Source organism: Nipponia nippon, unplaced genomic scaffold (assembly GCF_047370975.1).
Source record: "Nipponia nippon isolate SJK-2023a ecotype South Korea unplaced genomic scaffold, ASM4737097v1 scaffold_17, whole genome shotgun sequence".
Lineage (NCBI taxonomy): Eukaryota > Metazoa > Chordata > Aves > Pelecaniformes > Threskiornithidae > Nipponia > Nipponia nippon.
The window spans coordinates 12,596,065-12,611,927 of record NW_028262333.1 but is presented as its reverse complement, the minus strand read 5'-3'; the positions used below and the strand labels follow the sequence as shown (position 1 = coordinate 12,611,927).

At 38.3% G+C, this 15,863-nt stretch overlaps 2 protein-coding genes across 14 annotated transcripts in view; one reads left to right on the top strand and one right to left on the bottom strand.

Annotated features, from left to right (window-relative positions):
- MAPK9 (mitogen-activated protein kinase 9) overlaps nucleotides 1-15,863 on the top strand; it is a 60,183-nt gene that overhangs the window by 22,319 nt on the left and 22,001 nt on the right. For 8 of the 13 annotated variants that reach the window (XM_009471580.2, XM_087753673.1, XM_009471579.2 and 5 more), the window contains 2 exons: nucleotides 1,200-1,271; nucleotides 2,079-9,732. In XM_009471580.2, the coding sequence (XP_009469855.1) occupies nucleotides 1,200-1,271; nucleotides 2,079-2,221 (215 nt within the window). In that variant the 3' untranslated portion in view covers nucleotides 2,222-9,732. Of the gene's footprint in view, nucleotides 1-1,199; nucleotides 1,272-2,073; nucleotides 9,733-15,863 lie in introns of those variants that run through there. The other 5 variants (XR_015703838.1, XR_015703839.1, XM_087753672.1 and 2 more) reach the window with 5 other exon arrangements.
- Nucleotides 10,947-15,215, bottom strand: LOC148056180 (uncharacterized). Its single transcript, XM_087754036.1, has 2 exons — nucleotides 13,864-15,215; nucleotides 10,947-12,641 (listed from the first exon to the last, which is right to left on the bottom strand). The coding sequence occupies exons 1-2, from the start codon at nucleotides 14,115-14,117 to the stop codon at nucleotides 12,434-12,436; spliced, it is 462 nt and encodes a 153-aa protein (XP_087610162.1). The 5' UTR covers nucleotides 14,118-15,215; the 3' UTR covers nucleotides 10,947-12,433.

Sequence of the window (15,863 nt, the reverse complement as noted above, 5' to 3'; positions counted from 1 at the left end):
TTTCTCTCATCATTGCTTATTTATTGACCGAATAGGTTAAACTGTTGACTTAAACAAAAGAATAAACAGCATTGTGGTATTGAAATCAATTACACCGTATGGTTCTAGTCAAAAACATAAGTGGTGAGGCAGTTCCGATTTTATACGTCTACCATCAGAGGACCAAGGGTGATAGACATCTTTGCTTAGTACTTTGGAAGTCACTTGTTTTTGTAAAATAGCTTTATACATTTCAGGTATTCTGGTTTATATGTATTTTCTTTAGGGCATATCTGCACAGGTACACTTCAAATTATTTTGGATTAATGCAAGGTGGAAAATCAAAATGGATCAGTTAAATCTAATTGAATCCATTTGTAAATGTTGTTACTCAGAATTAAAGAGGTCTTAATCTATTTAAATATTGTTACTCTTAGTCACAGTAAGACTATGGGTACATACACAAGCTACTGTGAGTTAACTGAAAGTGTAACTTAAAGTGTACCTGATGCTCTGCAGCAGTAATAATCCTTTGCTCTGGAAGGGGCTGAGGTAAGCCATCTTGCGTGAACCATACTACAGACATAACAAACAGAATAACGGATGCTCCTTTAAAGTCACAGCTCTGATTTTTTTGTTGTTGTGGTTCAGGTGCCTGTATCGTAAATCGTCCTTGATGAGTAAATGAGGGCTTTCATGCAATATTTTAATTATTTGTTTAACCCACCTCCGAATTTCCAGACTTTCCTCAATGTATCCATGGAGATTGTTCTTTAAGAATAAAGACATTTGTGTATGCTTTTGTTATCAAAGTAAAATTTCTATGGGAGTTATCCATATGTTATTTTTAAATCCGAATCTGATCTTTTTTTTTTTTACAAGTAATATTAGTGCATTGTAGGTATACATAAAGTTTTGGGTGTGATGATTGTTATTTTTAAATGGACAGCTATTCTACTTATAAAATATGTTGATTTTGGTACAGGCTTGGTGTCTTCCTGTGATGCAGGAAGAAAATCTGTAGAATTCTTCAATCATTGTCATAGGCCTTTAAAAAAAAGGGGCAGGGGGGAATAGATACCTATACATTTGTACTTCCAGATTGACCCTTAACCATTTCATTGTACCTTTACACATATGTAAATTGTATACAAATCCTCCGTCATCTTACAATGTTTTTTCTGTCTCTTCTCTCATTCCTCCCACCATTCTCTTGTAAGAATTAATATACAAAGAAGTAATGGATTGGGAAGAAAGGAGCAAGAATGGTGTGGTAAAAGATCAGCCCTCAGGTTAGTCATTGTTTCAGTAGTTCTCCTGTAACTATGATACATAGTGCTGATTTGTTGCACTAGCGAATGAAGAAATCCTGCTTAATAATCCAGGTAGGCAAAAGTTTTGTTGTTCAGGACTCTTCATTCTGATCAGCCTTTGGAGATCCATGTACAGTGGTTTTTCATTGTTATGAAATAAGTTGTAGGAAAACTTCAGAAGTCTTGTGTGTCCAACCCTCAGAGCTGCCTTCTCCCCAAAGGGCTCAGTCATCAAATGAAGTAATCAATACCATGTTACATGAGCTGTTGCGTAGATATCTTTTATGCTGAATGCTTATTCTGTGGCTCTGCATGAATGAGTCCCTTTCATGCAGGATTAAACATCGTTAGGGCTCCTTGTTTTCCAATAGTTAATAGCACAAAGTATTTATGCCCATGACTGAATCCTTGATGTTTGCTGCTGTTCTCTTGGTTCAGTAATTGGAATATTGTACTGTCTTTTATTAACTACATCTATTGGATTTCCTGATACTCAGGCCACTATTCACATTATACGTTGTGGGGTTTTTTTTCCTTCCTCCCCAGAGAGGGAGAAAAATACAAATCTCTTCTCTTAATGAAAAATAAAAATCTGTTCACCTTGGGTTCACCTCTTCACTCAGAGTGCTACGGAACTTAGTACTTGCTTTTCTACTGTTTATTAATTTCTTTATTTTCTAAGGATTTCTGTGGGGAAAGTGATGCTCAGAGCCTAGAAGTATTGTTATTTGTACCTGCAGTATTGTCTTGCCTCAGATTTTATTATGTTTGGTTTACTTAGCACAGATGCAGCAGTGAATAGCAACACCAGTCCTTCCCAGTCATCATCTATCAATGACATTTCATCCATGTCAACAGAGCAAACATTGGCCTCAGATACAGACAGCAGCCTCGATGCCTTGACAGGACCCCTTGAAGGATGTCGATGATCAGCCAGGATTGCAGACTTGACTTTGGAAAAGAACTCTTGCTTCCATTGGGCCTGAATTGCTTGTAAGTTAATGGAACCAAGTAGAAAAACTCCATGTTCTGCATGTTCTGCTGAAGTAATGCCTGTTTTCTTTACTCAGTTGTTATGAAATTGCCTGCTTAATGTTGTAGAATGAAAGCAAATCAATGTCTAAAGAACAAAAAAATTTAAATTTAGACACTATTAAAAGCTTTTCTTTGTTTCAGCCTATTTCAGGTGAGCAGTTATAATAGACTTTTAGCCAATAACTCCTCTTAAGTGGGTTCATGAATCTTCAGTCCCAAGTAGCAGGCTTCTGTGACACAATGTTTGTTTACATTTTAGTACAGTATTGCTTATTAGTAGGTTTTTTGAATGTATAGTCTCTGTGAAGTTTCTTTTAACTTGTGACTCTGGCAGTTTGCTTTATTTAACGACTGGAGTGTTGTATGTAAGTGTGAACTCACACATTGAACGCTCTCAGTACTATGTTTAAAGGGCAGTTATTCTTCCACATAGCACTTTTTTTTATTGAGCCCTTTCTATCCTCACTTTCCAACGATTCTGTCTATCTTCTTGTAGAAGAGATGAACGTGAAGTTTAAAGAATATAGCCGTTACTTTGTATTTCACCTATGGGTCTAACTTTTTCAGTTTTTTAAATGTGGATGGAAGATACAGTGGCTTAATTAAATCTTAAGGAAGGATGAGTGACTTATTTGTGAAGCAGCACCTGTTTAGAAGAGGAGAGAGTGCTAAAATGTTCTGCATCTTTTAGCTTGTGATACTGGTCCTTTAACAAAAACAAACAGAAAAGGAAATTGTATCTGTGATGCTCTTCATTCGCTGCGAACTCTGATAAAAGGACAGATGAATTGGAGACACTTGCAGCCTCAAAAAGAGCTGCGTAAATGTTTTCCATTTTTTTAATGGGTCCATTCTATCTAGCGAGTAATTAAAGAAATAAAAATACAGTAGTTTTGAGTCGCTTATAAAGTAAGTATTTAGTTATCAAAGCTTAGCTCTATTCCTGCATTAGGAAAACATCTCTATTTGTACTGGGGGAGGAAAATGTATTTAATCCATATTTCTGAATTACAGTGTCAGAGGAGAGGAGGAGATTATTTGCTGTTTCAATACAGGTTTGTCAATACAGTTTTCAGAATCAGATAATACAAACGTTGCGTGTTACATTGCACAATGTGTTGAATTAGAAAATGCGTTTGCAGTAGAGTAGGGCTTAAATTGCTTTATACTACACACTTGTGAATTTGTGCACGTTCACTTTGGAGTGCACACGTATGAAATTTTGCTAAAGGATCTTGTGTGTGCATGCGTGTGAGATTAAACTATATAACTAAAGAGTAATACAGATGTACAAGATGAGGTAAAACACCACTTTCTTAAAGGCACTATATTTAGCTGTTGATCCAGATACTCTTGACTTGAATATATAAATAGAACTTATAAAATATACTGGCCCAGCCAGTCACTGCATTACTGACATATTTCTCTTGTGAAAGTAAGTTGTCCATTGGTTTTGACCTTACTATTTGAAAAGCAGCAATTTCTCTTTATGCAAACATTGCTTTTACATTAAAATTGTACCCCTTTTTAACAGCTTAATTTGCTGTAGCAAAAATATTAAGGTTTTACTGTCCCAGAAGGTTAAAAAAAAAAAATTAAAAATTAACAAAGTACTTTATGATGTTAACTTCAGAATTGTCACCTGGAATCTTGGATTTTTAAAATTCTGTTTAATTGAATTGCGGGATATTAGGGCTTGTTTTTTTTCTTGTTGTTTGGTTTTAAACCTACAGATACTTTAGTGTATGTTTGGATACTGATGGTGTATGTGAAATATTTTTAGTGCTTTTTGTCACTGGAAAAAACATTTAAAAATACCTATTGACCATATAGCAGAACAGTATAGGTTGCTGTTCTGCATTTTTTTTATCTTTGTTATTTGTGTAAGTTAAGATTACTGAAGACACCTACTCCAAATGAACATTAGTGATTCACTATGGAAGTAATCTACTGGATTTCATTTTTCAAGATTTTTATCTTTTTTCAACTGAAGTTGCACTGTGCTATGCTCATTTTAACAGTTACTGCTTTAGAGACTTAACAGAACAAAGATTTTTTTTTTTTTTCCCCCATGTGTTTCGGATGTTTGTAGAGTTGAATTTTTCCTATTGGACTTGAGCTGCTCAGAACAAAGGGGGGTTGGACCAGATGACCTCCAGGTCTCTTCCAACCTAAATTATTCTGTGATTCAAATTGTCTTTTAATGTTATTTAACACAACTGCCCTATTTCCGTGATTTGAACTGGTATCTGACCTTCTCCTAGTACATACTGTTAGTTTGAATATGTGCTTGTGGAACAAAAAAACTCCTGAGATTAACTGAGCTTATTTTTAAATCTTGTTGTAGGAAAAGCTGTCTCATACCTTATTTTTTTAATGTCTTCTTGCTATGGCATACATTGAAGCTTCACAATTTTACAGAAATGTTGCTGCCTTCGGAGCATGCATGAAATGTCTGTGAATATTGTAGATTTTGATTCCAGTATAATTTAAAACCAAATTGCTAATAACCTGAATGAACATCGATCTCAAGAAGGCACATATGCAGATTATGTTCAGAAAAACGCATGCAGAATAGATACACGCTAAAGTTCCCATGCTATTTCAGTGTGCGCATATAGACTATAAATGCACTGCATGCAGATTATACATATAGTTTTATTCCTGACCGCAGATTAAGTTCAGTGCCACGTTTGTGAAATGGTCATCAATGCTGTGAGAACCTCATCATTGATGGAAAACAAAATGCACATGTAACTTGACAGGGGTTTAAAAGTTTAGAGAGTTTGGTGTGCAATATAATCACGTTTATTCCTAATACTAAAATCATGTATGTAAAGTGATGCAATTGACCATTTTTTTGCACTTTGGCATTTATAGATATTTATATGTATTTAAAGATTAAGAATATGTGAGTGTGTGTATACATATATATATTTTAAGAAACCTGCTCAGTTTAGTAAACATGAATGTTTTCTTTGAGAGACTTTGTATAGTGTTAACACTACTGCAGTATACATAAACAATTTATGAAATATGACTAAAACTAAGTGGTGATCAACATAGATACAATCCGTAATCTTAACTGCTCACCTGAAAAAAGAGAAGAATCTATGGCTATCAATCAGATTATTTACCAGAAACATTATGTTAAATATATGAACACTGAGTAGCTGAATGGCATTGCAGAAATGGAGTACGTTTTGAACAGTTCATTTCATCTGTGCTCATATCATTTTTCCTCAAAAAAAAAAAAAACAACTTGGAAGGAGAAGCTTGGCCTCTTGAAATCTGGACAAGCAGCTTGTAAGTGTGCTTTGAGGAAATACTGTGGTATGACAAGTCTAGTTTTTTATTGAAAAAGATGAGAAATGAATGTCAAAATTAAGGCTTTGTCTGCATGGATCATACAAAATAAACTAGTCTACTGACTGGAAACTAGTGTTTGCAAACAGCCTTTGAAGTTTTGTAATGTTTCCGGTAAGGGTTTGCATTTCTTTGTCAAAATAATGAAAATGAAACTCAACATTAACTAGAAATTAACTAGTTGGTTGGTACGTTTCAAAAACTCTTAGGAACCAGAGGGCTCTTGGGGTTTTCTTTGTCTTTTTTAAGTCCTAACAGAGCATAAGTGTTGATTCAAAGTTAATTTAAAAAAAAAAAGTGATTCCATATGTTTAATTTTTCTTTCCTAAAGGAAGGTCCTTAAATGCTAAATTGGTTTCCTTTTAAGATCTGATTGTATTTGGCTTAAAATTATAATTCTATGAATGAAGTAGGATTTAGACATTCAAAATTTAGCTGACGTACAGAGTCTCCAAGAACTGAGTGAATGACCCTTTTTTTTTTGGCAGAAGTACAGTCCTCTAGTTTGATGCGCGCTGGAAGTTCAGATGTTAAAGTGCAGACAGATCTTTACTGAACACAATGCCGTTTTGGAGTATGGGTTCAGTCTTGCAGCAATACAGTTTGTGTGGAGTGTTTCATTCGAATTGTGACACCTGAAATGGAAGTACTTTAAGCGTGGTGGGGGGTAAATGCTGAACAGCCTTTGTCTGTATATTCTACGTATGTCATGGCTTCTATCAGGGCTTGATGCTAAACTTAGTGATGCCATATACTGGGAACCAAATTCTTTGCTGGGATGTGTATTGTGTAATTCCTGCTCAAAACTGGTTTTGATCCAGGGACACCTGCACCCAGATGCAGAATTTGGACTTGAGTTCCTATAGATGAATCTAGTAACTTCTTTGCTTTTCCAGAGTGTCTTTGATTATTTTTTTTAACATGTTGAAATATGACAGAAAAAATGTATTCTGGCTCATTATTTTACATATATTTTAGATTGTCTATTACATGAGTGATAGTGATGTTCTAAAAGCTTATTACACAACTTATCAAATCAGTTTTATTTTTTGCCTGCTCTGCATGCTAAAAATGTCTGGAGCTAAACTAATGTTTTAGGTAAACCATCTTTTCTCATATTAGTGTTGGAGGAAAGTGGAGAGATAACCATCATTTCTGTTTGTGTTCTGTAAGATGACTATTTTTGTAGCTAAAATTTTAGTTGTCAGATTTCAATCCCACAGTGTTGCTTCGTGGATATAAATTTACCTGGGTCCGCTATTTCAAACAGTATATGTATAACAAGTCCAGTATAAAATTAAACTAATAAAATGCACTCTTTTGCAATTTGTTATTGAAAATATGGCAAATTATTTTGGTCCAAGAATTCAAAACAAGATAGAGAAGATACATTTAACTCTCTAAGTTTTTATTCCTTGATGCTGCTGCTTATTTTTTGAAAAGGTGCTTGCGGTTTTGCACAAACCAAATCAACTTTATTAATTGCTGGGTTTGAAGCACTTTAGGATTCTTCTAAATACAACCAGTATATGGTGTAAAAAGGAATGACATAAAAAAAATGTTTAATGTGTTTAAATTTTGGTTGCAATCTTTGCTATTCTGATTGATTTGATCAGCATGTTCCTTTAAATATAAACCTGTTTTCAGAGATTTTAAATTAGAAGTTTTTTTATGGGATGAAATTTAACACATAGTAAGAGATCATTTGAGAAACATCTTGTACTCAAATGCTTGTAAGATGACTTGAATAGCAATGTGACTACCTAGCCATCTATTAGATAAAGATACAACGAAGATACAACAGTGTTTGTTCCTAAAGCAAGATCAGCTAGCTGTGAGCACTAGGATTCTTTTTCTTAAACAAAAAACTTTTATTAACTTTTGGCTACGCATCATGAGGTAGTTGCATATGTTACGGTAAGGCCAGAACATACGCTCGTTGGTCCTCCACTGTCATAGATGCTCGATGAATACCACAGAAGACCCTGCCCCTGCTCTAAAATGCTAGTCCGAAACCCTGATGCTTTCTAGGGTGTACTTAAGCAAGTACATGTGTATTTGTTTCCCAGGCTGGGTCTGTAGTTCAGCACCCTATGGTTTCTTAGGATAACAAAAGCAGTAGAGAAAGTAATCGGGTAAGAACAACATTTTATGTTCACTACCTGAAACAGTAGTCGCATTTGTTACTGATAACAAAGCTAATTTAATACCCGTGAGCATATGCTATTGTATTGTCTTCTAATGGGGAAAAACTTTTTTGAAAAACCAAGTGTGTCACTAGCTTTTCTATGAATTCAGATGCTTAAATTGGTGCTAATTTTTTAAAAGAAAATGTAACAGATGGTTAGCAGTGTATTTGTCTGGTTTTGATACCTATTTTTTCTTAAATGGTGGCAAGCCAAACTTTATAAAATGACTAATGTGCATTTTCAGCTTCTTCAGATTCCCAGATTTTCCTGAAGTAAAATGTTTGAACTTCGTGGTAGTTACTCCTTCTTTGGAGCTATTGCTTTCCGATGTGTTATACACTAGTAAAATGAACACAATTAGAAAAGATAGCAATACATAACTATCCCTTTCTTTAAATTACATGACATGTTGGGTTCCCCAGGTGGTTTTAGCAGTTTAGTGTAATCAAGATACCTAATTAAGAGCAAATCACAGATAACCTGTATGCAGTTAACTCAGTACAGTGAAGCCTTACCTGGTCATTAAGATAGTTTGTAAAGATTATACAAATTTTCATCTATTTTAAAGAGGGAATAACAAATAGAAATAATAAACTGTTTTTGTACAAATTCAAATGTTAATTCCAGAGAATATATTCTATAGCATGCTCCAGAACACATGCTATTAAAGAGTATAATAGGCTCCTTGAGTGATTTGTTATGAAATCCAGTTTTATCTAATGACTCAAAATAAACCCCCTCCAAAAATCAGTTCTTTGAGAATTTATTTTGAAATGACTTCAAGTTTTAACTCCCTTCAGAATGCTTTGTGCGTCTTGTTTTGGCCCTCTTTCCCACCTTCTGTTTACCAAATGTCACAAAAAGTAGCATCAAGCCCTATCACTTGTTATAGTGTTCTGATTTTATGGCCTTAATATTAGTTATAGTATGGTATATAATTTCAGAAGAAAGATGTGCTTTGAAGTCTAATTATATAGATACATGTGGCCTCTTCTGCCTATGAAATTAGGCTTTGATTGTCATATCTCATTCTTGATGCTTGTGCAATAGGAACATGTTCCTTTCAATGCAGTGGCTATTTTGTCTGATGCTGGAATTTTTTTCAGGATGACTAGAAAGTTGGGTTGGGTTGTGTTTTGTTTTTAATGGACAGCAGTTATGCTTCCTTGGTTTTGGATTGATTTTCTTTAAGAAAACTAGAATTTCATAAGGAAAACTGTCAATAACTAGTTCTGAAGTGCTAGTTAAAGCCTCATTCTGAAGCTTTCTGTTTTTTTTTCTCTAAAAACCTTATCATAAAACAGTACTAAAGCCACTGTAAAATTGCAAATAAATATGTATACTTAAATGTTTTGAGCAGTCTGTCTTATTTACTGTAGCAATGTTTTCTTTTTCTTGATTCTTCCTGTGTTGAAGTGGAATGTTTTATGTAACCAAAACGATGAATGCTCTTAGTTATCTTAAAACATAAAGTTTCAGTTGGCACTTGAGCTTCCAGTTAACCAAAAGTAAGTATTGGTATGAAAAATGAATGAAGAACAGCTTTAAGAGATTGGTTGGAGCTGCTTTCTCCTGATCAACTGGAACATTTGGGCACATTAACAGCACTTGGTTTTACTGCCAAGTGTATTTTGAAATTTGTTCTGTTGGGTTTTTTTTTAATTGCAGAAGCTGCTTTTTATAAATTGCAGAAGCTTGCCTGGTAATACTGACAGATCTGTATTCCCATCCATGTACTTAAACAGCATCATAATCAGATTGTCAGAATTCCATGCAAGCTTCAGATAAGCTCCTGGCTATATACATGTACGTGTATATATATGTACATAAATAAAGGGACTTTGGAAGAATTTTCTCCTCACCTTGTGCTAAAACAATGTTGTGTTTCATTTGGTTCTCACTGAACAAGACAGAGGTACAGCTATCTTGAAAAAATAGTTCTGTTGTACTTATTTTGAGGAAGAAGTAAGTATTCTTGCAAAGACAGTGATGAGGTTTCCAGGTGCTTTGCAGAGCTGTCTGCTCTAACTCCAGGGAGGGTGAAGTAAAACTTAACTGCTACTTTGATCTAATTGCTTTTCATGGAGGTTTTCTAATATTAAAGGAAGGTTTAACATAGCTGCCTTTCTAGATACATGGGTAGGGCTCTCAGCCAGACCTTGGTGTTGCAAAAGCTTTATCTATGACAGTCTGAAATAATTTTTACAGCAACATTGCTATTTCTTGCGTGGAGGACTTGAACTTTTCTCTCTTCTCTACAGGGCATTGCAACAGAGTATCTGGGTAAAGCAGGGATGGCCAGTAGATCCCAAAGCTCCCCTGTGTTTGGTAATAGGGTATTTTTCAGGTTGCTTCTTCAGCTACAGAGGAAGACCTAATTCATTAAATAGAGAACAAAAAAAAAAAAGTAGGACCGTGACATGCGTGCAGGGAAGTGCTTTACATAGCGTTACCCAAGTACATTCCTTGCCTTATGCCATGCCTTTTCTTTATATTTCCTGCAAGTTCTTGAAGTTCTAGAAAAGTAAGGAGGGAGGGAACTGAGTAAACAAGATCCAAATAATTTTTGAGGAAAGTGGGACTTCAGAAGTGTGGGGTGGTTTTTTTTCATAATAATGAGGTCTCAGAAGATGGGGGGGGGGGGGGGGGAAGTGGAAAAAAGAAACAAGAAGAGTGTAAGCGCATGGAATTCAAATTAAAAAAACTGCTCAGTTCATGGTTACCTGGTGTGAAGGTAAGGCGGCAGAGGAAGAAGTTAGGGTTCAAGGATGCACTTGTGGAGACTAGGCAATGCATGGAAGGGGTTGGCCACTTCATGAATAAAGGGCCTGCAGCATTGCCCTGGGCATGGAATAGGGCAGGGCTGCTTCACTACATGAACCTTGTGGGATAAGACTCTTGGTTTTTTGATTCATTCGTATTGATCTTAAAGCAAGCTGCTCGCTCCTCTCTGTGGAAGAAGAAAAACATCTGTGCAGTTTCTGCTTACGCATCATATGCTGTTTTAGTGAGACACTGAGTTATCAAGTAGATGGTCACTCTTACCTTTAATCTTGCTGAAGAGCAAATAATGAAACACATGTTTTTCTCATATAAAGTGTAATTTTAAATTCACTACAGGTTTAAGTATACAGTTGCCATTGTCCATGTTAAAGTTCTGCATAGGGTTGAAAGAACAGCGGTTATTTTCTTGATACTTAACTGTATATGTGGTGTTAATGCTGGTATCAAAGTAGTTAACACATTGCTTGTGTGGAGAGAGGTAGCTCTGAAGAGATGTGAATGAGGGAGTCTACCAGTGATGGTCTTAAGACTAATGTGTTCTTATGGGAGCCCTGTAGGGAGGCTAATTATAATCCAGAGGAGCAAATGGCTTTATAAGAGACTTCCCCCTCCTCCTCTGTGAATGAATATCCCTTCAGTGAGAGGATGGGAACTGCCCAGCAGCACTGGATCCCAGGCACAGGGCCACGTGAGAGTGCTGGTGGGAATCATAGGGAGCTGCAAGTGTGTTGGCTCGTCATTTCTCTGTATTTGTCTCTGAAACAGCTGACTTTGGGATGCAGATACGCGCTCAGCACTCTTTTACAGTCCCTGTAATACCTATGGGAACTCTGGGGTGGCTGATAAAATGCACTCCAGGAAGCACGACATCTCTTGATTAAAACCACTCAGCCACTTAGGCATTTAGTGCATCAGTACAAGACTCAAGGCTAGCCAAAAAATTACCAGAGTGCTTCCCCAGCATGCTGCGTAGGCTGGTGTCCTGGTTTTGGCTGAGAGAGTTGATTTTCTTCCCAGTAGCTGGTATAGTGCTGTGGTTTGGATTTAGGATGAGAATAATGTTGAGAACGCACTGTTGTTTTAGTTGTTGCTGAGCAGTGCTTACACTAAGTCAAGGACTTTTCAGCTTCTCATACTGCCCTGCCAGCGAGGAGGCTGGGGGTGCACAAGAAGCTGGGAGGCGACACAGCCAGGACAGCTGACCCCAGCTGGCCGAAGGGATGTTCATGCCATATGACGTCATGCTGAACAAAAAACGGGGGAGTTGGCTTGGGGGGGGAGGGGCAGCCGCTGCTTGGTAACTGTCTAGGATCAGTCAGCGGGTGGTGAGCAATTGCATTGTGCATCACTTGTTTTGTATATTCTTTTATCACCATTATTGTTTTCCTTTCCTTTTCTGTCCTATTAAATTGTCTTTCTCTCAACCCACAGTTTTACCTTTTTTCCGATTCTGTCCCCCATCCCAGTGCAGGGGAGCGAGCGAGCGGCTGGGTGGTGGTTAGCTGCCTGCCGGGTTAAACTACGACAGTGGGCTTGGGAGTTAGTAGCGCAGTGTCTGAAAGATTTTTCCAGTGGTAAGAGAAGGCGTCCCTGGCATTGGCAGGGTGGTGCAGAGCTCCTGGGGCTCAGGGGCTCACCATATCATTGACAGCCTAGTTTTTGCTGTTGGGTTTCTTATTTCAGCTCTGAAATGGGCGCATGTGCTGAAATCAGAATGTGGCCTTTCTCCTGCAGTTTAGCTCAATTTCAAACTGAACACTCTCATGTTTATTTCCATCTGTTAATTTCCCCGAAGGTTTCAAAAAAGTCTTCCATTTCTTTTTGGAGCATTTCATTTCTTCTCTCTGCATCTTCCTTTGCTCTCTCTGCATTTTGCATTTTCGTCTCCACAAGACGGTACCGCTTATGCTGCTGTCCCAGTTTTGAATGCAGATCCTTAATCTCCGACTGCAGCTCCCTGTTCCGCTGCTCCAGGCTGCTGGGGAGGCTGGCATTGTAAATTACAGCATTTTTTTCCCCCTTCCTCAATAAAACCGTATGCTTTTTTTTTAAAGCTAACCTTTTTTAACATACAAGTAGTAACTATAAATACAAGTATCGGCATCCCCAATACTTTTCCAATTTATGGTGTTATATATTAAAATAAAAGCTGCAATTTTTAGTTATCCTAATTTACAATAAATATAAATAACCATATGGCCAAAGGAGTCAGTTTTGGGGTTGGGGGTTTTTTGTGGTGGAATACTACACTAGTCTAACAAATGGCAATGCAACGTATTTTAGGAAACACTGAGGATTCTGCTTATATAGCAGTTCCCTTGAACTGCAAGGGAAAACATACGCAGAATACAGCAAAATGATTAAAAAAAAAAAAAAAAGGCCAAAACCCTAGGAATGGCTCCTTTTACTAAGAAGAAATTGATGAATACTTCTTCAAGAAATTAAAGATTAAATGGATTTTTTTTCTTTACATCATGTTCAAGGCAAAGTGTAATTCAACATTACCCACTTGCCATCTGTTGCAGTGATGCATGTTGAGGTAGTTTATGATTTAATCAAATAGTCCATTTGCACAACATACCTGTAACTTCCAACTGATGAACAATATTGTATTTAAAATGTTCATTCCTTTTAACTACACAATTGAAAAGCAGCACTATTTGGAAAGTAGACCCTGGAAATGTTTCTGCTTTTTTTTTTTTTTCCTTGATAACAAGCTATGGCTTGTTATCCATTCAATTTTTAATCTTAGAAATTGGGAAAATACTTATGAACACTTTCCTCTGAGTTGTTAAAATTCATGACTTGCAATTGGTGAAGAATAATGACTTACTGCTAACGCTGCCGAGAAGCCTACACATTTCTCCCTAGAGAAAAGCTTAATACTGGATTAAGGCAAAAGAGGAAAATACACACCAGACCAGAGGCTTTTCAAGAGCTCTGCGCAGCCCTGCAAAAAGCATTACAGATGCTCTGGAGCTTCTCAAGCACCTCGCATGAAAATGAATTCAAATAACTGAATAATTGCTAACCTAATCCTGTGATGCTGGATCCTGGGTGACATTCCCAGAGGTGTGTGGAGGCATTGACTGCAGCAGCACCCATAGACCCTACTCACAGATAAGCACCCCGCAATAGCTGCCTACAGTAGGAAGAGGTGCCTTCCCTGAAGCCTCATAGTTTTTAAAATCCTTTACCTTGCCATTTGAGATTCGTACTCAGCCTTCTGTCTGGACATCAGCATCTTCAGATTTGCCAGGTGGTTCTGTGGGGAGGTTGGGCTTGCTGGCAAGTCACTGGAGGAAGCAAAGCTGTCGCTGTTTTCCACTGGGACGTGTCCCATGTTTTCCTGATCCCGCAAGACATGACTTACAGCTGTGTCGGCTTCTTGGGAGTCTTCTGGGTGGGCAAGTCTTGTCAAATATCTTGAAGGAGGATTTTCCTCAAACATGGTTTAGCAGCGGGAGCCTGCTGAGTGTGCCTGGCCAGCACCACCCGCGCCCCCCGGGCGTTGTCAATGGCTCAATGCCTTTCCTGTTTTAGAGAGGACCTTGTTTTCGGGTCTGTCTTGCTCTGCCTTGTCACAGGCTGAGAGAGTTTTCTTCCTCCCCACAGCTGTTTGAAGCTTTTTCCAATACTTGGAAACAGTCCATTTTGCTGGAGCCTGGATCTTGTTTCAGCTTTGCTTTTTGTACGTAGCGGGTTGAAGTCTTGAGCTGCTATGCCCATCTGCTGCCCACTCGCCTTTATCATCACAGCTGGTTTATTCTCATCTCCAGGAACTACTACTGTGTTCCTACCCTCGGTCTGTTCAGTGGTGTTTGTCTGACATCTGTAGGTGGCCCATTTGATAGCTGTCCACCCTGGGCCAGTTTCATTCCCGGACTGGGGAGGTGGATTCTGCAGCAGCAGCCCGGTCCTGGGGCTGCACAGGGGGAGCAGGCTGCCTGCTTTGCAGGCTGCAAGGACAGGGCTGCTTATGTTCCCCTTTGCACGCGTTAGAAAAGAGATGCATTATATCTGTTTGGGCTGCACTCTATCTGGTTGGTCAGGCGTCAGAAAAATGCACGAAGGTAAAATGGCTCGCTGTGCCGCCGCCTCATCTCTGGTGCAGCCGCTGTGTCTGCTTCAGAGAGAGCAAATCGCAGTCTTGGAGGCGAGGGAGGCTGGTTCCTCCGGTCATGATGGTTCAAGGACAAGAAGCCGGAGGTTAAGGAAAAATAGGCCACTCGTCAGTTATATTTTAGTTCCTGTTGGAAAAACTATTTGATATGAGTAAATATGGAGTGTTTATTTTAGCTGCCTGTTCTCACAAGAGAATCAAGCACAGTACAGAAATAACTTGATTATAAAAAAGGAAGAGCAAAATATGCATGCAGTTTAAATGCATATCTCAAAAATAATAGAGATGGTTTAAAATAATCTGGAAAGTTGTTTCCTTTACCCGCCCCCACCTGCTCAGTCTCGTGGTATAAGAAGTGAAAATGAGCTGGTTTAAGTGCCCTTTGACTTCTGTAACTGTGTTACTTGTCTCCTGTGTGGAAACCACTCCTGGCTCTCACTGTGCACCTGACGAGGCCGTGATGTAGTCCTTGGCGAAGTCGGGGCTGGGAGGTTATTGAGACACTTTGCCACTTTAACCTTCGCTCCCTTTAGTAGGAAGAGTCCTTAGAAATGAGCAGACAGGTAGGTGAATGTTTTAGGAATCTAAAGAAGGCCTGGGGTGAGGATTATATTAAAAAAAAGTAAATGAGGCCTTAGCCTTCTGAGGGTGAGAGGCTGTACTGGAGGAAGGTGGGGAGAAATCCGCTAATTTGATTTTGCAGAAGTAAAATAATAAACCGATTTAAACACCACCATCAACACCCCTCTCTCCCTTCCCAACACTGCAGTTGCTGCTAACCTAAACTTTTCCTCCAGAAAAAGATACTCCCGGACTATTAATGCCAGTGCTTTACATGAGTTCTGTGTCTATTAATAATCTAACAGATGGCTGTAGTTTCTGATGAATCAGATTCGGTTTCATTGATTAATCTGTTTTCTCCCCACCCCTAAGGAGGGAGGCAGCAGCTGTGCCGACCAGCAGCTGCTATTGCACAACTGGGAGCGTCTCCGGCCCCGAGTCCCACAGGCACCTCCGCTTGCCTGTCCAGAAGCCGTCCCGGCATTGCTGCCCATCGGGAGGCTGGTAGGGAGC